Raw genomic sequence first — 24,249 nt, 5'->3', positions numbered from 1 at the left:
CTCATTTTCAGAGTCCTTTCTTTTAAGCAGGCTACACATTGCCTTTTACTTTCCCCGCTAAGAAAAGTTAAAATAGGCACCTGGGGTGATTCATTTCTCTCTTCCTCCACCATCCTTTATGTTCCTACCCTCTCGATCACGGGACACTTCACTCTAGTTACTCCTGTCACCTTTCTGAGTGTCTCCTCAGAATCCCTTCTCTCCGTTTCCCTTTAAATGTCCACCTTCCCCTCCTCCCTCCCCCCTCCCTCTCCCATGCCAAATGCCTTTCTTGGTCTTCCTAGGCTAGCAGACAGTTTCTTTGAGCCTCAGTTGCTTCATCTAAAATAGAAATAATGAGTAGCTGCCACACAATATTGGTGTGAGGATTAAGTGAGAAAGTCTTGACATATCAAGGTTGTTTAATGAGTATCAGCTGTTATTAGAAGTAAAGACAAATACTGTATGATTTTACTCATATGTGGGAGATAAACAAAGAAGCAAACACATAGATACGGAGAACAGATTGGTGGTTACCAGAGAAGGAGGGGGTGGGGAGAGGGCGAAAGGAGGAAAGGGGCACATATGTATGGTTACAGATGGAAACTAGACTTTTGGTGATAAACACAATGCAGTCTATACGGAAGCTGAAATATAATGATGTACGCCTGAAGTTTACACAATGTTGTAAACCAATATGACCTCACTAAAATAATAGTAGTAGTAAAAGTAAAGTGAACTAAGAGATCTCTCTGCCTCTGGCTTTTCCTCATCAAACCACTCTGCACCCCACCGCCCAAGTGAACCATTCTGAAATAGTTATGTGACTGTGGAGTCTACAATGGCTGTCCAGGTGGATTTTCTTTTAAAAGCCAGAATATCTCTGTGAAATGTTAAACACTTGTTGATCACATTTCAATATTTCTTACCAAACAGGAAAGGAATATTACTAGCGCATAATTAATAAATTGAGAAGTTTCTCTCCTGCTCTCGTCTTGGTAGACCCTACCCCTCAATCCTGTAGTGGAAACCAATTTTTAAATTCTTTTTTATAGTTCTAGTGTTTCTTTATGGAGATCCAAGAAAATATGGCTATATATTTTTAATTTTTTTTCTTTGTCATGTAGAAGACATATGTGTTTATTCGCACATAAACCTATGCTAGAAATATTGCATATCAGTACATAGAAAGCTTTCTTATTCATAACATTGTGTAGATGTGCCATAGTTTATTTAACAAGTTCCTTATCAATGGGTGTTGGTGTTATTTCCAAAATTTTGCTGTTATCAACAAACCTGCAACACATAACTTTTGCAAATAACATTGTTATGAATGCAGATGTATCTATGGTGTAAATTTTAGAATATGGAAATGAATCAAAGTCATATGTATGTAATTTTAATACTTTTTTTCAAATTTAAAGTATTCATTATCCTTCCTGCATTGACTTGAGATGCTGCTTTTCTCATCATATACTCTTTCTAGAATTTCTATTCTGTTTTATTGGTCTGATTATTCAGGTGCCATTATCACACTGCTTTAATTATTGGGGCATAGTAGTATGTTTTAATACCTGTTAGGTCCCCTCTGCTGTTGTTATTATTTTTCTGAGTTTTTTTGCTGTTCGCTATTTTACTGTAAGTTAACATGTCTAGTTCTGAAAGAGTAAAGTTTATTGCATTAAACATACTAATATAGAAGAATTTATCTTCTACCACAATCACGGGGTGTCTTTGTGTTAAATCATAGTTTCTGTCTCCCAGAAATGTTTTTTAAGGTTCCTTTTGTGGGTCTTAGCATTTCTTTTAAGCGTACTTCTAGATTTTTTGACATTTATGGGACCATTACAAATGGAGTTTTCTCTTTCATCGTACTTTCTAAATGATTGTTGCTTGTTATCTTTAGGATTTTGGACTTCTGAAAATTTTGTAAACTTTTACCTTAGTGAAATGAATTCTCTTATGCTCTTTAATAGATTTCAGTTGATTCTGCTAAGTTTCCCAGTATGTTGCTATTTCATCTACAAATTGTTTTAGCTGTTGCTTTCTAATATTTCTATCTCTAATTTCGTTTGCTTTTATGATTGCACTGGTTAGTATTTCTGCTACGATGTAAATTGGAGTGCTGCTAAAAGTCATCTTCATTGTAATCCTGACAGGTAGAAATGGTCTAATGTGTTTTTCCTTTAAGTATAATGCTGGTTCTTGGGTTCATTTGAGTGATGGGGAGAGGGCAGAGGGAAGAGTTTGTATTTTATCCTGTTAGTGCGTATATACCATTACCCTTTTCTTAACTCACCTAATGTTGTGTTTATTTGTGTTTCTGTTTCCCCAGACTGTTTGCCCCTTGAAAACAAGTATGAGTTTTGTTCTTTCCTGTTATAAGCATGATGTTTTACACATTGTCAGCATTCATTTATTGTGTAATTTGAATAATAAGTTAAGCTTCTAAAACTGCAGCCTCCTGTAATTTGCTCTCATGCTCTGGAATAATTCCTAAGTAGAAATATTTACCTGCATCTGACGGAGGAATTGACAGCCTTCTTGATGACTGAATAAGATGACTTGGGTCAAAGAGTGGCAGTGGGTGAGACTTGTGCATAAATAATGTATATTATCCACAAGGATTGAAAACATTGTTATATTTAAAAATTAAATAACAACCATTTCCAATCATTTGTGAAAGACATTTTGTTGTTAGTAAGTATTAAGGTGTTATTAAAGTTTGTAATTGCACGTCTTAAGTTTGTAATAATTGTACTGGTTCTTTATAAAACTAAGGCATGAATTTATGCTCTCCGCCAACGTATATTGAGCCCTTATGGGACTATATTGTGCAAGAAGCTGTTTACTATGTAAAGTTGTGCTTTTAACAAGCATGTACTCTGACAGGAGAAATGGGTAAAATAACTATCACATTTGTGGCATACAGACTGTAGGAAAGTCGAGACTGGAGGGGCTATGATAAGCAGGCAGGCTTGGTGTTCCCAAAGTTTCCTTCCTTGAAAACTAAATATTACACTGATAGAAAAACTTACCGAGTTGACCAGATGTCAGGACATCTGGAAAGCACAAAGAAAGTGTTGAATGTATAGTATGTTGACTATAGTTTATAATACTGCGCTGTATACATGAAATTTGTTAAGAGGGTAGATCTTAAGTATTCTCACAACAGAAAACAAGAAGGAAATGATAACTGTATGAGATGATGGAAATATTAATTAGCTGGATTATGGTGATCATTTCACAATGTCTATGCGTATCGAAACATCAAATTGTACACCCTAAATGTATACACTTTTTATTTTCAATTGTACCTCAGTAAATCTGATTTTTTTGAAAAAACAATGTTGGCAAGTAGTTGTGAGTCCCTGGAGGGCTTTGTTTGAATGAAAAGAAGCGGGAGATGAGCAGAGAAGCTAGGACAGGGACGGTGTGGAAGGTTTTATGTGCTAGCTTTATGCAGTTAGAATTACCTGAGATACAAACAGAAACCATCACATGTGTCAAGGAATTGAGAAAACTTTAGTATGACTGTTTTGATGGCAGTGAAAGAATAGTTTGGAGGGAGAAAGCAGAGGTAGGAAGCCAAATTAGCAAACTGTAGCAATAATTTAGTATTGTGCCAAACTTTGAGTAAGTTACTTAGCTTTTCTGCCTGAGTGTCCCATTCTGTAAGCAGGAATAATTACATTGCCTACCTCATTGGGTTTTGGTCTCATTTAAACTATGCTGATATTTGTAAATCCCTTAAAACAGTGGGAAACATAATAAGAACTTAAGATTCCAGTTATTAATATTGAAAGTCAAGATCGCTGCTGCTACCTGATGGAAGTGAGGCCCGAAGTGTTAACCCCAGAGAAAAAGGCAGGTTAAACCATAAAATTAAAATAATACCAAAACAATTATAGAGCTCCCAAATCTAATTATGTAGCTTTAAACAGAAATCCAGGACCATTTTTAAATAGCAACCAAAAGAAATTAGGGAAAATGATAGAAATAAAAATGTAAAGTAAATAAGAAATACTGTGTACTTTTTGCAAAGAAGCTAACTTTCTGGGTAGTAACTCCTGCTTAAGATATTTCATTTCAAGGGAGCTTTATACATTTGAAATCAGTCACCCTTTAAGCCGTTTCTTCCCTGGGCTTTCCAGCTCCTGGAGCTTTCATGTCTTTTTCATGCTATGAGGTAAGAAGCTTCTGTTCGGCTCCTGAGTATGGATTAGTGCCTATGGCTTCAAGGTGCCCATGCCTCAAAGACCACTTAGTTCAGATCTTGACATTTTCTTTTACTCTTGATTTTTTTTTTTAAGAAATCACTTATTACTGCACAAGATTTGTGTTCTGAAAAATGAAAGGATACAAAGCTTGTACAAAAGGATATTTTCAAAACAGTCTGTTTAGAGGCAAGAATTTATTTATCACTAAGCATGTGGATTAAAGAGTGCTTCATTGGTTTAATCATAAACAAACACAGTATTGGCCTTTGGCTCCCAGATTTTAGAAGGAGGAAAGTTTCAAACCTTTTCTCTCTCCACTCTCTTCTTTTCAGCCCTCTTTTTCAGTCTCTCCTGTCTCTTGGATTTTCTGACGTGAAATGTCGCAACCACGTTGAAATTTTCAGTGTATCAGAATAACTGGGTGATTCTTCTTCACTGGCTCATTTCTAATTCTTGAGAATAAGGACTTTCTTCTAGATATTTAGAATACATTTCTCTGAGATTTAGGTGGACAGAGGACAAATGAGAAGGCGTACGTTTGAGGGGAAAGAGAGAAAGAGGCTTTTCCTACACATAGGTGACTTCAAAAAAATGGAAACAGACAAAAGTATAGCATCTCTCATTCCAGCCCCATTTCTTTGTTTTTAGCCTCCTTTTCTCCCCCGGGCCCAGGCTTCATCCTTGGAGAAAGTCAACCTGTCTTCTTATCATGGCGTAAATTTTCGTATCTTTAAAATCAATACATTAATGCCTTGCTTGTTTAAGACTCAAAGGACAAAATGCGTGAGGAGGAATTGCAATAATTACCAACACAAGCCCTGAAGCTAGATTGTCAGGGCTTATTGCTCTATCTCAGTTACTGTCTTTTCTTCTTAAACATTTCTGTGCCTCAGTTTCACCATGGATAACACAATGATAATAATGTAGCCTAACAGTGTTTTGTGGATGAGATGAGTTAATACATTTTAAGTATTTAGACCAACGTGTGGCCTGGAGTAAGCGCTCACCTTGGCAATTATAAAAGAGTATATACCTGTGAAGTATTGGTTGACTCATTCAACAGTGTTTAAGTGATCACTTTGCTCTGAGTGAGTCTAGGCATGGGGAGGAATGCAATGATGTGCTGTAGAAGGCCTGGCTCCTTCTCTGAAGGAGATTATAATCTAATAGGGGAAATTAATTATCAAAAGACATCAAAGAACAAAAGATAAAGGAAAACAGAGTAAAGAGAAGTCTTTTGACTGGTTTGATCTAGGAAAGCTCCATGAGAGAAGTAAGACTTGAGATAGGATTCAGAAGGTAGCTAGGATTCTGAAGATTGTGTATTGAAAAATAAGGGAATTTCAGGTAAAGAATATGACACAAAGAAATGAAAACAAATATGTTCAAGGGGGTAATGATGAGTAAACCAACACAATTTCAGAAGTTTTAATGGGAGAAGTGACACATGTTTGACAAGGCTTTCGGATTAGTTCATGAAGGTTCTTAAGTGGCAAGCTTCAGAATTCGAAATTTCTTTTATAGGCAGTGAGCACTGGTGAGGCATTGAAATGTTTTCTGTTTGTTCATTTGTTTTTTGGTCCAAAGAGATACATGACCAGAGCTGTGCTTCAGGACGTTTACTGTGGCAATAGTTACTGAGTTGGGTTGGAGTAAAACAAACGTGAAGGCAGCCGGGAAGTTAGGATAACAGTATTCCTTAAAGTGAGATGCCATTTGATTTTAGTAGTGAAAACGGAAAGGAAGTGAGAGATGTTTTGTATCTGTGATTAAATGTATTTGTCAACTAAATGGATATTTTTATGAAATGTGATGACAAAAGTTTCAAAGGCTGCCGAGGGAAAAAGGGAAGCAATGTAAGAAATTTTATTAATCCCTCGTAAAATAGGAAAAGAGTAAAATAAGAGAATAAAGCAAAAAATGAGATGGCTAAAAGTTCAAATATACCAGTGACCACATAAATGTAAATAGTTATGCATTTCTCTTAATAAACAGAAGTCATAAACTACAACCATAAAGAAAATAATTGATAAATTTGAATATCTCAAAATTAAAAACTTCTCTGGGGCCGGCCCGGTGGCCGAGTGGTTAAGTTCGCACGCTCCACTTCGGTGACCCAGGGTTTTCCCGGTTCGGATCCTGGGTGCGGACATGGCACCGCTCATCAAGCCATGCTAAGGTGGCATCCCACATAGCAGAACCAGAGGCACTCACAACTAGAATATACAACTGTGTACTGGGGGGCTTTGGGGAGAAGAAGAAGGAAAAAAAAGAGAAAGATTAGCAACATTTGTTAGCTCAGGTGCCAATCTTTAAAAAAGATTAAAAACTTCTCCACGGAAAGTGAAATTATCAAAAAGTGAATGTCACGCTACTAAATAGGGAAAGGTATTTCCAACACATTTACCTGCTAAAGGATTTAAAACTAAAATATATTTAAAAATTTCTACAAATCAACAGTCGAAAAAGAAAAAATATATATATAACATACGTCAACATCGATAAAGCTCAATCATAATAATTAGAAGTGAAAGTTAGGTTTTATTTTATACATGATATTTACACTATGCAAAATTTAAAATACGAAAACTAATAAATATTGCTTATGAAGGTATAAAAATATAGTAGATATATTAAAGTGTTTAATAAATATTGCTTATGAAGGTATAAAAATATAGTAGATATATTAAAGTGTTTGTAAGGATGCATATCAATTTTAAGATACTATGTGGTATGCAGCACATATATAAAAAAGAGAGTTAATTTATTAGTGACTACTGACCCTACAAGCTCTGGAATTTCTTTAAGATCATTATAAAACTTTACTTACAATTGACATTGTAGGAATTCTTTAAATTCCTTACCAAATCTAGCAGCTGTTGATGGCCAATTCAAATAAAACCACTAACTTCAGTTATAATCAAATTTATTACCAGAAAACTCAGATCAGTTGAAACCATAGTATAAGTCCCTCATTTGAAACCAACATCTGAGTATCATTACATTTAAAGAGGAGTGGTTTATTAGAGGCACTGAATAATTCTTTTAGGTGTAAACATTTCATTCAGGACAGTTCGGAAGGTATGTGGACTTAAACCAAGTTGATATACTAATTTGAAACAGAGTAATGGGAACGTATTTGCTGATTTGATATTTTAAATATATTGAACTTTATAGTTTTAAAGAGGAATCAAAAAGCATTAAATGTTGAGTATCGGGGAAGGAATCAACATTGGAAGGGTCTGTAAGTTTATATCAAGAAACTGAAGTCAGATAATGTTTTCACAAGGAGGATATAGTTAATAGTGATAAATTATTTTGAGATAGACTGGAAAGCATCTATTTTATAGGAAGGCTGCAGTTCATAACTTTGTTAAGAGCAGTTTTGGTAGTGCAGATTTTTAATTGTCATATCAAACTCAATTTGATCAAACTAAACTCCTCATTGTGAAGTTCTAAATTGTTTCTGTAATGTTTCTCCTCTTTGGTTCATCTTCTCTCTCTCCGCTGTCTTCAACACTGGCTGAGTTGTAATCTCCTTCTCTGGTATGAATGTACTAATTACCTAATGAAACTTTTCTATTTTCATAGTTATTGTTAACCCTGCTACTAATAGCTTCACTCCCTTAATAACACTGATCATTGACTTCCATTTTCTGCTGCATCAAATGAAAACTCTCTTTGATTTCTAAAGGCCTCTAACATTTTAATTTTTATTCTTCATTTCTTTCCTAGGTGTGTGGTTTTTTTTGTTGTTTTTTTTTCTCAATTCAAGTCATTCTCACTACACAGGGGCATCTCACTTTGGATTTTTTCCAAAGATTTGGGGGTGGTATAGGTAAAGAAGGGAAAAATTATTGACAACACCAAGATTTGAAGATTGTGTGACTAAAAATATGGTTAACAAATGGAAGAAATAAAAAACCCAGAAGGAGAAGTGAACCGAAGAGGAGATATTTTGAGCTTTGATTTGGACATTTGACTTTTGCTTACTGGTCAAAATGTCACTTTGAAACTGTGATCTTGCCAACTCTTTGGGAATAGGGTCTTGGCGTGATTGAGCCCTAAATTAACTGGGTCCATAAAATAGAGACACGCTGGTTGTACATGGAAATACAGTTTTCACCGATTATTGAGTTCCACCTCTACAAGTGACTGATGAAAATAAAACACCACGAATTTCAAAAAGCGTAAATCAATAGAGAGCCAAAGAATATTCTGACTTTAGAGAAGCTAAAACCCAGAAGACGTGGTTCTTTTCTGGAGATCTTGACAAAGAGAAAGGATTTTTTTGTTTGATATCATGTCAGCGTTGGGCTATGGGAAAGTCGGGAGCTGGAAGGGTGTAAATTTAAGTATCCTTTCAGTGCTGTGATTGTTTCTAAAAATTGCCACCTGCTTGGGCCACTGCTCAGCAGGTCTACCCTACAACTAGTTTTCATTCTCATGATAATGATGACAATTTGACACTTTGAACCTAAAACTTGCTGCTGCTGTGAAGCATTTCATTTCTGGCTGTGACTCTAAACCGTGTGTGTATTCTCTCCCAGTATTTCATTGATGGCCTGGTAGCCAAAAGCAGTAGAGAGAACTGTATATACTCAGCTGAAAAACAAAAACACTTGGCCTCCTCAAAAACTGCCACTGGTGAGAATTTGGGAATCATTGTTTGCCTCTTATGAATTTCACAGTTGTTTTTCTGGATAATGAAAAGAAAGAGAAGGTGAGATAATAGAAACAGAAAAAAACAACGTATTCGTTTTGGTCTTTCCACCTACATGAAATGAGAAAAAAAATGAGATATACATATTGCTCTTTGAGCATTTTTCCAGCAATGTTTATATTTTGCACTAGACATTGGTGAATGATGCAAAGCTCTTGAGTTACGAAATTTTGTGAGAACTTCTTCTTATAAAAACAAACTTTAATTAAATTATGCTCCAAGGAGAAAGAAGTTTTTAGTTTTTTGGTCCTGTGATTTATATTCAAATAGGTGGGTGTTTATAGAGGGATAGATGCATATGTATTTATCTATATTATTTATATGGATACGTAAATTGAAATTTTAAAAAGCAAAGAGAGATAAGGACATATGTTTGTGTATATAAATGGATAGCCACCTATACATAAAATGATAGCGTGCCTCTGCTTCCTTTCATCCTTGATGTCTCAATTTCTACCTCTACTTTTTTCAGTCACAGATTACATAACCTAAAACAGAAATGGCCAGTAAAAATATTTTTAAAACACTTAAATAAAAACGGTCCCTGAATTAATGATATGAATTCTTATATCTTATGAGATACTAGTTAATTTTTTGCTAAATTAAGTTACTAGATAAAAATAAATGTATACAGACTTGTGGATATTTGAGAAAATGTGTTTACATCCCACATCCTCAGAGACATATTCTTTGCTTTTTTTTTTACTGTGGACTGCTTGGTGCCCCTTTTAACACCTTTAGAGTTACCTTTGGCTCATCTTTCTCCATTGTTCTTGTGTTCTTAAGTATGTCTAATAAATTCAGAAGTGGAGAAGGACATTTCTCCTTGGGTTTTGCATTTATCAGAGAGCTACTGCATTTATTTCAGAGAACTCAGTGGCTGTGAACTATACCCAGAGTTGTAAGTGGGGACAAAGGAGGACCCACAATGGATATATTTAATTCTAGCATTCTACACTCTCAGTTTGGGCATCCATAAACCACAGAACTGTAGATATTGCCATTGACAGCTGCAAGTCTTAGAGTTTAGAAAAGTCATGTAGCTTGAAAAACCTAGGCGTTTAATAGAAGTCAACCTGAAATACCCAGTCACCCAATTGATCTGTTGTATTCCTGGCCTTATATGGCTGTTTGTAAAATTTGATGTCATTTGTAACTTTCGTTTAATCTAAGAATCCTAAATTGCTTAGGTTTCAGTTTATTTAAGAATATCCACCTTAACAAGCAGAAAGAGTTGATGCTACTTGGAGTTCTGAATCTGATTTAATTCTCAAAGCCAAGACCCTCCCCTGGCCTGGCTGTCCCATGTCTTTCTTCTCTGACCTCCCACCGCTTTTACTCTGGTTCACTGCCCTCCACACTGGCCTCCTTGCAGTTCTTGCAGTAGCTCAGGCAAGCTCCCACATCAGGGTGTTTGCACTTGCAGTTCTCTCTAACTAAAACACACTTTCCCCGGCTGTGTGCATCGCTCCTTCTCTCACTTCCTCTAATGCTGAAATATCCCCTTGTGGGAGAGCCTTCCCTCGCCATCATTGTGCTCTAATTCTCTCCATAACTCTTAGCACAGATAAAAATACTGTTTGCCAATGCACTTAGTTATCTGCTATCACCTGTCTACCCCATTGAAATGGAAGTTCCATGAGGCAGGAACTTTGTTTCCATAGGGCAGAAACTTGTTTTTTTAATTGTTATCATTTTAGTGAGTTTATTTTTTTACTGCTATATCCACAGAGCATAGAGCTCTCAAATATTTTTTGAGTGAACGAATGAGAGGGATTCTGCTATTGGTATATATTTAACAGCAATTAAATATAAGCCACTATTGAAAGATACTAAAGTTCCTATCTATAGAAATGATAGCTAAAGCTAAACTCATCAGTGCAATAAGCTTAATCCCGTGTATGAGTTACTTTTTGCAAAAACAAAGCATGTCTTTCAATAGTACCATACCCAGTTTGTGAGAAGACAAAGACCCAGGACTGAGTAATTGAAATTACTCATAGCATAAACCTGCAGTAACTATTCCTGGATCAGCTTGGCTTATTTGTTTAATTTGTTGCTTTGATACGTTCACCTGATACACAGTTATAAGTAAACATTTGAATCCTATGCCCCAAGTTATCATTTATATTGTATCTTGCTTTTAGAAGGGAGCACAGATATAAGCTTCTCCAGATATGCCACTCTTTTCTATATCCTTTGAAATCTCTAGAGATGAAGTTTCTGTGACTTCCTTTAGTGCAATGGACCCTTGGGTTTGACAACTCCTGTAGTCAGAAATTCTTCCAAGTTTGTAACCAAAATCCTGTTGAAGTGCAGGCTTCATTAGGTCAGCATCATGTGATGGAACAGGCCCATTAAATCTGACTTTTGGTTAAGGTAAAGCGTGTGAATGAGTCCTGGCTAAGTAATGTAATTATGGCTATGAACTAAAGCCAAAAATCACCATGACTTCACAGTGAGTCTTAAGTGGAAAAAAGGATGTACTCAGTCTAAAATCACCTTGAAAAGGGGAAAGTATTACTGAAACCAAAGTGGGTTCCCTCCTGGCGAGTTAAATCAGACTCTCCACCAGAAGTAGTTGTCTCAGAAAGTAAGGTATATTTGCAGCAAATAGGTGACATGAGAAATCATTTCTAGAGTCATGGCGTCCCTGAACAAAGGGGAACAGGGACCTTTTATTTCGGATGTGGGGTGAATACTCAAAAAGGAAGAGGCAGGTGTTCGCTTGCACAGGCTTAGTTGGAAAACGTGCTTCCACATACACTGTAGGTGATGGTGATAAGGCCTAAGCTCCTCCTGGAGAGACCTTAGCATTAAAACAAGGCAGAGGTCCTAGGCATAGCTCTTCTGGTGAAGCTTGGTCTGGGTCAGGGTGGTTGGTGATTGCATCTCCTTAACATAACAAAAGGGAAAAAACCAATTTGGAAAAACAGTTAAAAGCTTCCAACCCAGCCTTGAGTTCCTTGGTGCCACTAGTCAGTGACGAAAGCACTAAGGAAAGGGGATTGCTGTGACCTAAAAGGATTTTCATCAGAAGGAAAGGAATTGAGAGGGTATTTAATTATGGGAAGATGGCTGGCTGGCCAATGCAGTGGAAAACCGAGGCCCATGGAGCAGCTGGGGATTCCTGAATTCCTGTCAACAACATGGAATTTTCTAGAAGGAAATCTGAAGGCTAAAGGCTACCCAGGAGACTGTTTGGTGAGATGATTGACATGTTTAGGAGATAACTCTGAATGAGAAAGTGAAATCAGTTAATCTCACAGGATATAAGGAAGCAACATCCTGAACAGTAATGGGAGAGGCAGGAGTGCCATCTGCTAAGAGACAAAACACAGGAGAAAGTGACTCTTCGTGCAAGCAGTAAGTCCTATTGCTAACCAGCCAAATGGACTCTGCGTCTTTAGATGCCCTTGAAGAGCCACACAGCATCTGAAGAGATAGTACCACCTCCTCCCACATACTGCTGATGAAGGGCATTTATTTATGTCTCATTCTCATGGGACGAAAATAAAAATAAGATACCAAATATCATTTGTGTGGTTTTCTTTCATGTACTCAAAGAATTCGTATCTTTCATTTATGAGTGAAATAAAACCTATCCCTTTATTTTGTTTTTCTCAGAGGAGTGATTTCCTTGTCTCAAGCAGTCATTTTTGCTGCTCATCTCTGGAATCTCTCCAACATCCTCATGTAAGCTGTCAGTTCTAGGGCTAAAGCAGAACATAGTATACTATTAAAATCCTGTTTGATGAAGAGTAACAAAAAGATGATCTCCTCATGCATCTGCTTGTTTTATGCTGGTATGAAGGTTGATTTTAGAGTGCTGACTCATGCTGAATTTGACTTCCCATTGACACAGAGTGATACTTCCAAATTCTCTGCACCAGGCCTTTCTTTATTATTTTACTCCTATCACAAAGGAAAATATTTTGAAAAACTATGTCCCCCCAAAAAATCAGCATTTATTAAATGATTCTTTTCCTACTTTAAGTTTAAAAATTCAAGTAGACAGCTGCTCAGAATATAACTAGTCCATAGCCATGATGAATTCATATTATTTTTCCCAACAAATTATTTGTTTTAATCAGTTTATTGTGAGATTTTCATTAGACCTTTGAAATATCAAAAATAACTGAGACAAACAGAAATTGAGGAACATTGTACAAAATGCCTGACCAGGTAGTCTTCAAAATTGTCAAGGTCATGAAAAGCAAATAAAGACTGAGAAACTATCAAAGATTAGAGGAGACTAAGGAAACAGGACAGGTAAATGTGGTGTGGTATCCTGGATTGGTTCCCAAAACAGAGTAGGACGTCAGTAGAAACAGCTAGTGATTTCTGAATAGAATCTGTGGTCTAGTTAATAGTCTTTTACCAACGTTAGTTTCTTAATTTTTAACACTCGTGGTTATTTAGGATGTTAATATTAGGGGAAGCTGGATAAAGTCTATACGACACCATTTCCACAGCTGTTTTATAAATCTAAAACTTTTCTAAAATAAGAAAATAATAACTTAAGACCCTCAGCTTGGTAAACAGTCTATTACATCAAGTCTTCAACAATCAATTTTATCTGTATGTGATTGCCTCTGTTAATGTAATAGCAAAGAGATAAGATATTATCGAAAATACCAAATCTATTTTTCCTTATTATCTGTTATCACGTTTTTTCTGTAGCAATATTGAGTGCCTAAATGAAAACACTTATGCTTTCTGACTCATGTTTAACTCACTCTTTAATAGAAAATAACTATAGCCACACAAGATGGGGCATTGCAGTCACTAAGTATATGTGTTTGTGTATTTCCATGAATGTTATAAGGCTTCATTTGACATCATCATGCTTCCTGAGCTATGAGCAAGAAAGTGCAAAGGATACAGGGAAAAGCATTCCTCTGTGAGAAAGAACAGAAACCGTATCACCGGGAATTTAGGTCTCAGTCCCATTCAAAGAGAGTCTTCCTACATCAACTAGGATTCTAAATCCATTAAAAAATAACCAGGAGATAAATACTGATAATCTATATGCATCCCACTTCACAAATGATATTTTTATTTATCTTCCTCTGATCTCTCACAGTTCGATTCACATTCGTGTAACTGTTTGCCACGTCCACAATATTATTGCCACTACCTCTATCTCCACTACCAACCACTACCATCTCTGCTAAGAAAAATAAAATTTAAAAATCTCTGTCTTAGCTTGGGCTGCGATAACAAAACAACATAGACTGAGTGTCTTGAGCAACAGACATTTATTTTCTCACAGTTCTGGAGGTTAGAAGTCCAAGATCAAGGTGCCAGCATGGTCAGGTTCTGGGAAGAGCCCTCTTCCAAGCTTGCAGATGACTACTGTCTGGCCGTGACCTCTTTTTTGTGAAATTACAGGGAGAGAGAGCAAGCTCTCTGGTGTCTCTTCTTATAAGGGCACTAATCTTGTCCTGAGGGCCCACTCTTGCGATCTCCTCTAATGCTACGTACCTCCCAAGGGTCCCATCTCCAAATACCATCACATTAGGGCTGAGGAATTCAACATACAAATTTGCTGGGAACACAAGGGAGTCCATAGCAATATCCAAATCCCGAGAGATTCAAATAAGGTGTGTGGACTACGCTTCAAACACATGTGCTGGATGCTTTCTGCAGGCTGTCTTATTAAATCTTCAAATAACTTCATGAGGTATATTGACTTTACGTTATAGATGAGGAGGTTAGGTCTTAGGTTAAAATAACTTCTGCCAGACAAGGCATTTAATAAATAGCAGAACCTGCACTGAGAATCAAATTGTTCTGATTAAAAAATTATATTCTGAGACGTTACAACATAATACCCTAAATCCTAATACACACGTATGATTTAATACTGAGTGAAATAATCTATCCTTTGCAAAATTACTTCACATTATCTTGCAGAGAGGGTAATTTTAGGAAGAGAGTAAATTTGATACAAGAGCTTTACTTTTTTCTCATCTGTGTGTTGATAAATATAAATAGCTAAATGATTAACAGTATCCAAACCATTATGAAATTGGCAAGAACTCATATTTGTATTCAACAAAATAGTTTTGTTTATTGATATTATACATAACATAATTCCCATAATTTTTGGGATTATTTGAAACCTTTAAAAATATATTGGAATAAGCAATGACTTTGACAGTATATGTAAATATTCATAATGGTTATGGACGTGCTGAACAAAGTCTGCTGCTAAGAGCATTTCATCTGTTTTGTATTGTACTACCCTCTGTAATTTAGTGACTCCTCTGTCAATCTCTGTGGCATAAGCTTTGTATACTTATTTCTTTTCACCGTCACAATAATTCTATGATATAGACATTGTTTTCCCCAAGCTGAGATAAGGATTCAAGCTTGGAGGGTTGTATGACTTGCCCAGACATGGCCCTCACAAGGGGCTGAGCTGGAATTCCAAGTTCAGCCTTTTCTAGTTCCACAGTACATGTTTGGGAGATCATTGATATATTTCTACTTATTTTTTAAAAGTTCTTTTATAGTGCTCTAATTGTTCTGGATGTAGAATATTTGGATCTGAATTCCATTAGAATTATGTGTCATTAGTAAAAACATGTTCCTACGTATGACTCTGTCATGTGCCTCAGACTGCACCCACTCTGTAAGTGAAAGGGACCTGAGATATGAGCTGATCCTTGTTAAGAACCTTCTGTGCACTGTTAGCTCCTCCCTCTGTCCTATGGGGTACCTTTCTTTACTCGAGACATTAAATAATTTGTCTAAGTTTGCACAGCTAAACTGGCATAGCCATGATGTAAACCCAAGTCTGTATGATTCCAGAGTGTAGGAGGAGGTCATCAAGAGGACGTGAACCCTGGTTGACCCTTGAGTTGGACCCAGTCAACTGGAGACTCCTCACCCGCTCCCCTGTCCTTGGGCAGTACAACCCGCCCACTGTTCTTGCACTAGGAGCCCTTTTCAAGCATGCAGCCTTGAGAGAGTAATGTCTTGTTGAGACCATCTGGGTGGTATAGTGAGTGAACTCAGTTAGGGCCTCCATCTAAACTTTTAAGATTCTGATGGGCGGGTGTGAAGATCTCCTCATTTCATGACTGCCCAAGCCTCTGTGTAAATTCCATCAATTATTAAGCCTTTCACCTGCCAATCTGGAGTTGTCTGCTGCTTTCTTTGGTTTCTCTTTGCTCCCCAAGTACGGGGCCCACTTTTAGATTTCACCCAGGAACTCCCAAGGTTTCAAACTAACAAAAGTTTGATTAATTTTCCATTATACCAAACTATCTTTTCTTATTTTGCATTTTATAAATGTATTACCACTTAAAATATAAATACCTTTTTTAGGTTTAAAAAGCCGAATTCTACAACACTAAATAAACCTATATAGAGTGGAGTTAAAGCTAAACAAACCGTATGCTGACATCCTACTATAAAAACAATATTTACACTATATGTTTTTACTGTTGGTTTACTTTGTGGGTGGAGATCCACAAGGGGCCAACAAATAAATTAGCTACAACACAGCATGCTAAATACAAGCATGTAGGAAGAACACTGGGAGCCCTGAGGGAGGACTTTCACTCCTTGTCTCCAGGTCTTTGGTTAGGAATCATGTGACAGAGGCGGTGCATCTCAGCGCAGGTAGAGAAGGAGAGACCCACTGCTGTGTGCTGGAAGTTCAGGGTTGTCCTTCATATGCTTTTTGAAGTTACTGGGAAGGAGCTAAGAAAGGCAGCTGGAGTACAGTGAGAGTGTGTGTCTGCGTTGTTGTTCTATGTATTCTGCTTTTATAATGAGAGGTCTCTGTAATTGTGCTAAGAGTGCATTTTAACATGGGAAACACTGTCTTCTAGTGAATAATCAACAATGTATACTGCAAAGGATTTCTATTATCTGGCCTCTATTAGTGAAAAAACATAGTATAGCAGCGTTGCAGTTTAAATAAATAAATAGAAGAGAAATACAGTGATCTAAGTTTCTGAAGTTTCCTTCTATGAATTTCTTTATGACTGTAGAGAATGTATATGCCAACAAAAATATGCTAAATGTTGAAATTTAAAAGTTGTGGCCAATTTGCATTTCTACACCCCTTCAATTACTGGAAAGGAGACTCATTTTATTGCTCTGCCTTAAGGATATCTGTGTTCTACATCCAGAACAATTAGCATGGTAAGGTGGGCATCAGGCGACAGACAGTCTAAAGGTCTGTTATTAATTTGTCCTATAAAATAAAGGCAGAGTTCTGAAATGATGGTTTGTGCTTGAGTAACTGGTAGTTTTGCTTTTTTGCAAAGGTGAAGAGCCCGACAGATGTGTGTTCAAATCCTGACATTATCACTATCTTTATCCTGAAATGGAGATAAACCACCTCATATAGTAGATATGAGGATTAAGTGTGTATATAAATTTTAGAATGTATTATGCAGAATAAGCATTTAATAAATACTAGTTACAGTAAAAGTATAAAGGGGTGAGAGATGTGTCTATTATAAAAACATATATCCTTTTGTTTTCTAAATTAATATATGAGCAATTGTTTTTTAAAAAAGTTAATCCTACAATTTAATCTTTAAATGTGATGTTTTTTCAAAGGCAGAAAATTGAGCATTATGAAAGTGCTTAATCTTAGTAAATCATAACTGCATTATCATGGACAACAGAGAATTATCTGTTGCTAGGATGGTGAGAATAAATCTTTCCTGACACTGACATCCAGATAATTTAGTTAAAGATGATTGAAGCTAGCATCTTGAAAAACTCATAAAATCTTTTCACAAATTTCATTTTTATATTAAATGTTGAGCTTTTAAAGTTTGCTGTAATTTGAATGAATAACGTGCTTATAATTCAAAACAAAGTTGTTCTCTGTAGAAGCATTTTAAAAAATGTATTCCCAATGGATTCGTTGAATAGACAAATTCCTGATGCTGCAAAACTCATGTAAAAAAGATGGATAATAGGATTCTTTAATTTGCTTTCAGATTTTCAGACGATGCTGGTTAGTTTTCAAGAAGGCTTCTAGTAAAGGACCCAGAAGGCTAGAAAAATTTCCAGATGAAAAGGCAGCATATTTCAGAAACTTTCATAAGGTAAGTCACAGTCCTTGGAATCACTGGGGAATAACTGGACCCTTGGCAACAACTGGAGGAGATATTTCTTTTGATAGATGAAATCTGCAGAGGCAAAAATGCACGGCCAGGGTAAAATGTCCCGGGTCTGATAGAATGCAAAAGTTATTTTTCTCCTTTATTTTAATCATCTGCTGTAAATGCCAGTGGTACCTCTGCAAAATGAAAGACTCATTTTTATTGCTACTTTGCAATATGAGATGACTCATAACTCAACTAGATCATTTTCCAATGTGCTGAGTAGGCATGTTCCTCTGTTCAGGTTAATTGTGCATTTGTTACTTTGATTTAAACTGTGGTCCATATTTAGGAGATAAAACTTTTGAGGCTGACACTAGCAGTGTTAATGACACTGTTAATGTACGTGGCATTTGCTGTTTACAGCCTTAACAAGAAAGTGATCAAGTATGTTGATGTATAGAGATGTGGCATAAATTCTATGAATGAAATACCAATTTCATAGGAATTAAAAGTCTGTAAAAAATAATCTTAGAATGATGCTAAATGTGCTGCCTAAAGTTATCTTTGATGAAAACATCAAAACACAGTTAAGTATTTTATACTAATGTGGAAGACTCATGATCAGAACTCAGGATTGTGACACAGTGCTGCGTGTTGGTGGAAGGCATAAATAGCCTCAGTAAAGATTCTGCTTCTTTATTGGTGGTAATAGAGAGCAAGTTACACTGGCTAATGTCATGAATTTGTAGAATTTATTGTATGTGATATATAGTTCTAATTTCTCCTTTTATTAAAAATAGAGTGCTTGCCAGGGGTTGAGGGGGTGGGAGGGATAACTAGGCAGAGCGCAGAGGATTTTTAGGACAGTGAAACTACTCTTTATGATACTACTGATAATTGACACTATACTGAACGTATGGTTAAAAACCTTCTCACCAAAAAAACTTCGGGTCTGTATCACTTCACTTGTGACTACTGCAACATATGTAAGGGGAAAAAAGAATCTAAATAAGTACTTAAGAAAAATAAAAAAGGAGGAAACCCTTTCCAATTCGCTTTATCAGACCAGCATTATCCGAAAACCAAAACTAGACAAAGACAGTAGAAGAAAGTGACTAATCAATGTTCCTACAAACCAAAATTTGTTAACCAAATATTAGCAAATCTAATTAAACAATACATTAAAATGATAACATATGATCAAATAAGATTTATGATAGAAATGCAAGGTTATTTTAACATTTGAAAATCAATCAATAGAATGATGTAGAATAAAAGAGAACATATCATAGGATCATTTAAATTCATACAGAAAAGGCATTTGACAAAATTCAACATCCATTTATGATTTAAACTCTCAGAAACTTAAGAATAGAGTGAACTTCCTTGATCAAAAAAAGAGCATCTAACAAAAACCCACAGAAAAGAGAAAGGAAAACTGTTTTTATTCTCAGTGACATAATTGTTTCTTGAAAATGCTTGCTCATCTTCAAAACAAGTACCAGAACTAATGAATAAATTTAGTTAATGGTATGTTTATAGTCAATTGTATTTTTAATAATAGCAGTTAATACTTGGTAAATTAATTTTTTAAAAAAAGAACTCAATTTACAATAATGCCAGCAACTAATTTTGAATAAGTTTATCAAAGCACATGTAAAACCTCTACACTGAAAATTATGGAACATAATTGAGAAAATTAAAGAAAGAAGGATACAAATAAATGGTGAGATATAAAATATTCTTTGATTGGTTGATTTAATATTGTTACGATGTCAGTTCTCCCTAAATTGATATACAGCATTCCAGGAGTCTTTTTTTGTAGATATTGATGATCTCTGTATGTATGTATGTCTGTATAACCTATATTAGCCAAAGCAGTTTTAATAAAGAAAAACAGTTGTAAGTGTTACACTACAAGATATCAAGACTTACTTAATATAAACTTACAGAAATCAGCATAATGTGACTTTAGCAGGAGGATATCTATATAGCTCAATGGAAGGGAATAGAGAGGTTAGAAATAAACTCACATGTATGCTCAATTGCATTTTGACAAATGTGTGAAGACAAGTCAAAAGGAAAGAAAACTCTTTCCAATAAATGGTGCCAGAACAACTGGATGTCTCTATGTAAATAAATGAACATTGATCTTACCTCACACCATACATACAATAAACTCAAAACAGATCATCAGTCTAAATTTAAAGCCAAAAGTATAAAACTCCCAGTAGTAAATATAGTAGAAAACTTTTTCCACCTTGTGATAAGAAATATTTCTCAGGGCACAAAAAGTATGAACCATAAGAAAAAAAATCACTTGGTAAATTGAGTTATATGGAAATTTAAACTTTTTCTCTTCCAGTTAACAAGGTAAAAAGGCAAGTAAGTCTGGAAAAAATTATGCAAATATATATCTGACAAAGAACTAGTATTCAAAATACTTAATTCTTATAACTCAATAATAAGAAGATAGCTCAATATTTAAAAATAGACAAAAGATGTGAACATTTTCCCAAATAAGTTATATAAACAGCAAATAAGAACATGCAAAGATGCTCAACATCATTAGTTATCTGTAACATTTAGATTCAAACCAAAATAAGATATCACTATCCACCCATTCGAATGGCTGAAATTGTAAAGACAAACTAACTGGAGTTGAAAATGTGGAGACACTAGAACTCATATATTGCTGAAATGGAAAATTGTACAAGCACTTTGTCAAACTCTTGGGCGGTTTCTTTTTTTTATTATTGAGGTAGCATTGGTGTATAACGTTATATAAATTTCAGGTGTACATCATTATATTTTGGCATCTGTATAGACTACATCATATTCACCACCAAAAGTCTAGTTTCTATCCATCACTGTACAAGTGTCCCCTTTTACCTCTTTCACCCTCCTCCCATCCCCCTTCCCCTCTGGTAACCACCAATCTGTTCTCTGTATCTATGTGTTTGTTTGTTTTTTTCTGTCTTCCACATATGAGTGAAATCACACAGTATTTGTCTGTCTTTATCTGATTTATTTCACTTATTTAGCTTACACTAGCTTCACTTAGTATATATACACCACAGATATACCACTGTGTGTGTATGTATATATGTATATACCACATCTTATACCACACACCACATATATACCACTATATATATACATGTACCATATATATATGTGTATACCATATGTATATAGTATATATACTATATGTATATACTATATATACACACATATACCACTATATGAATATGTACATATACAAACACACACACACACCACATCTTCTTTATCCATTCATTTGTCAATGGGCACATAGGTTGTTTCCACTTCTTGGCTATTGTGAATAATGCTGCAATGAACATAGGGGTGCATATATCTTCTCAAATTACTGTTTTCGTGTTCTTTGGATAAATAGTCAGAAGTGGAATAGCTGGATCATATGGTACTTCTATTTTTAATCTTTTGAGGAACCTCCATACTGTTTTCCATAGTGGCTGCACCAGTTTACATTCCCACCAGCAGTGTATGAGGGTTCCCTTTTCTCTACATCCTCTCCAATACTTGTTATTTTTTGTCTTTTTAATAATAGTCATGCTGATGGGCTTGAGGTGATATCTTACTGTGGTTTTAATTTGCATTTCTCTAATAATTAGTGATGTTGAACATGTTTTCATGTGCCTGTTGGTTATCTGTATATCTTTTTTGAAAACATGTTCAGATCGTCTGCCCATTTTTTAATTGGGTTGTTTGGCTTTTTGTTGTTAAGTTATATGATGGGTTTTTTTTGGATATTAACTCATTGGATGTTTGATTTACAAACATCTTCTCCCTTTTGGTAGGTTGTCTTCTTGGTTTGTTAATGGTTTTCTTTGCTGTGCAGAAGCTTTTTAGTTTGATGTAGTCCCATTTGTTTATTTTTGCTTTTATTGCTTTACTTTTGGTGTCAGATTCAAAAAATTATTGCCAAGACTGATGTCAGTGAGCATACTGCCTATATTTTCTTCTAGGAGTTTTATGGTTCCAGGTCATATGATCAAGTCTTCAATCCATTTTGAGTTAATTTTTGTGTATGGTGTAAGATAAGGGTCTACTTTCATTCTTTTGCATGTGGCTGTCCAGTTTTCCCTACACCATTTATTGAAGGGACTTTGCTTTCTCCGTTTTGTGTTCTTGTTTCCCTGTTGAAAATTAGCTGCCCATGGATATGTGGGTTTATTTCTGGCCTTTCAGTTCTGTTTCATTGATCTGTGTGTCTGTTTTTCTGCTAATCCCATGTTGTCTTGATTACTACAGCTTTGTAGTATGCTTTGAAATCAGGGAGTGTGATACCTCAAGCTTCGTTCTTTTTTCTCAGAATTGCTTTGGCTATTCAGGACCTTTTGTTGTTTTATATAAATTTTAGGATTCTTTGTTAAATGAATATGGTAAAGTTGCCAGGTACAAAATCAACATACAAAAATCTGTTGTATTTCTGTACACTAATAATGAACTATTAGAAAGAGAAATCAAGAAAACAATCTCATTTATAATCACAACCAAAAGCATAAAATACCTGGAAATAAATTTACCAAAAAGGTGAAAGACCTGTACACTGAAAAGTATAAAACATTGTTGAAAGAAATTGACGAAGATATAAAGAAATGAAAAGATATTCCATGCTCATGGATTGGAAGAATTAACATAGTTAAAATGTTCATATTACCTAAAGCAATCTATAGATTCAATGCAACCTATCAAATTCCCAATGACATTTTTCATGGAAATGGGTAGTTTCTTTAAAAAGTTAAACATATATCTGTCCAACTATTCCACTTCTAAGAATTTACCTCCCCAAAATGAATAGCCATGTCCAAATACAGACATGTGCAAAAATGTACATAGCAGCTTTATTCAAAATAGCTGAAAAGTGGAAACAGCCTAAACGGGAGAATGAATAAACCAATTGTGGTTTATCCATCAATGGAATATGCTGAACAATAGATAGGAAAGATCTACTGATACACATAATAACAGATGAATCGTGTCAGAATCATTATGCTGATTGAAAGACTTCAGACCCAAAATAATACATATTGTCTGATTTCATACTTACTTGTAGTAACAAAAATCATAGCTTGGTTGCCTAGTTTGAGGGAGGAATTGATGGAGGGATGGACTCCAAATGGACATAAGGCAGTTTTAGGGCGTGATGGAAGCATTCTTTATCTTTATTGTGGTGGTAGTTTAAAAAAAATGCATACAACTATCAAAACTCATTCAATTGTTTACTTTAAATGGATGCAACTTATCACGTATAAATTATTCCTCAACAAAGTCAACAAGGAAAGAGATCATTCTGGAAAACAGATTGTTGAAAAAGATCAAGAATCTTAACCACTTGTGTGTGTGTGTGTGTGTGTGTGTGTCTGTGTGTTTAGAACATTTAAGATCTACCTCTTGTCAAACTTCAAGTATATAATAGAGTTGGTTAACTGTAGTCACCATGCTGTACATTAGCTCCCCAGAACTTATTTGTCTTACCCTGTGACCAATGATGATGGAGATGTTAACTGACCTTATTGTGGTGGTCATTTCACAATACATATGTGTACCAAAACATCACATTGTACACCTTAAACTTACACAATGTTATATGTCAATTATATCCCAATAATAATGCTGGAAGAAAAAAGAATCTTAACTACGTTGCAGAGTGGATAATATTGTAGGCTCTGGAATCTGGCCTCCATATTTAACAGCTGTGTGGACTTGAATAAGCTATTTAAACTTCTATGTACCCAATTTTTCTCTCTGACATTAAGATTATAATGGTGTCTACCAAAGAGAGTTATTGTAATGAATAAATGGTTCACAGACATATAATGAGATTCAATATAACTAGATGTTACTAACAAATGATATTTTATAGCTAAGCATATAATTACTTACTTGGCATACGGTAAGTTGTACAAATATTGGCCATTGTTAGTTTAGGTTAGTTAGATGTGATGGTGGCTTGACTGAAGATGTTAGTATTGAAGTTGAAGGTCAAAGGACAAATTTTGGATATGGTTTGTAAAATGGACAGGATGTACTTATGGATTAGATCTTGGGCATCAGTGGAAGTTACGATCATGGGTGATTCAAGAATTTGGGCTTGAGCAACAGAGACGAGGATGGTGCAATTCATGAAGTGGGGGAAGGCTAGAAGAGCAGGCTTTGAGTAAAAATCACAGGCTTTCACTTTGTACACGTTAAATTT

General features: G+C 35.4%; 1 protein-coding gene across 1 annotated transcript in view; it reads left to right on the top strand.

Annotated features, from left to right (window-relative positions):
• Nucleotides 1-24,249, top strand: part of DOK6 (docking protein 6) — a 400,855-nt gene that overhangs the window by 112,795 nt on the left and 263,811 nt on the right. The window contains exon 2 of the mRNA XM_046672318.1: nucleotides 17,898-18,005. Coding sequence (XP_046528274.1) covers nucleotides 17,898-18,005 — 108 coding nt within the window. The remainder of the gene's footprint in view (nucleotides 1-17,897; nucleotides 18,006-24,249) is intronic.

Source organism: Equus quagga, chromosome 9 (assembly GCF_021613505.1).
Source record: "Equus quagga isolate Etosha38 chromosome 9, UCLA_HA_Equagga_1.0, whole genome shotgun sequence".
Lineage (NCBI taxonomy): Eukaryota > Metazoa > Chordata > Mammalia > Perissodactyla > Equidae > Equus > Equus quagga.
The sequence above is the reverse complement of the archived record's forward strand: the minus strand, read 5'-3'. Positions and strand labels throughout refer to the sequence as shown.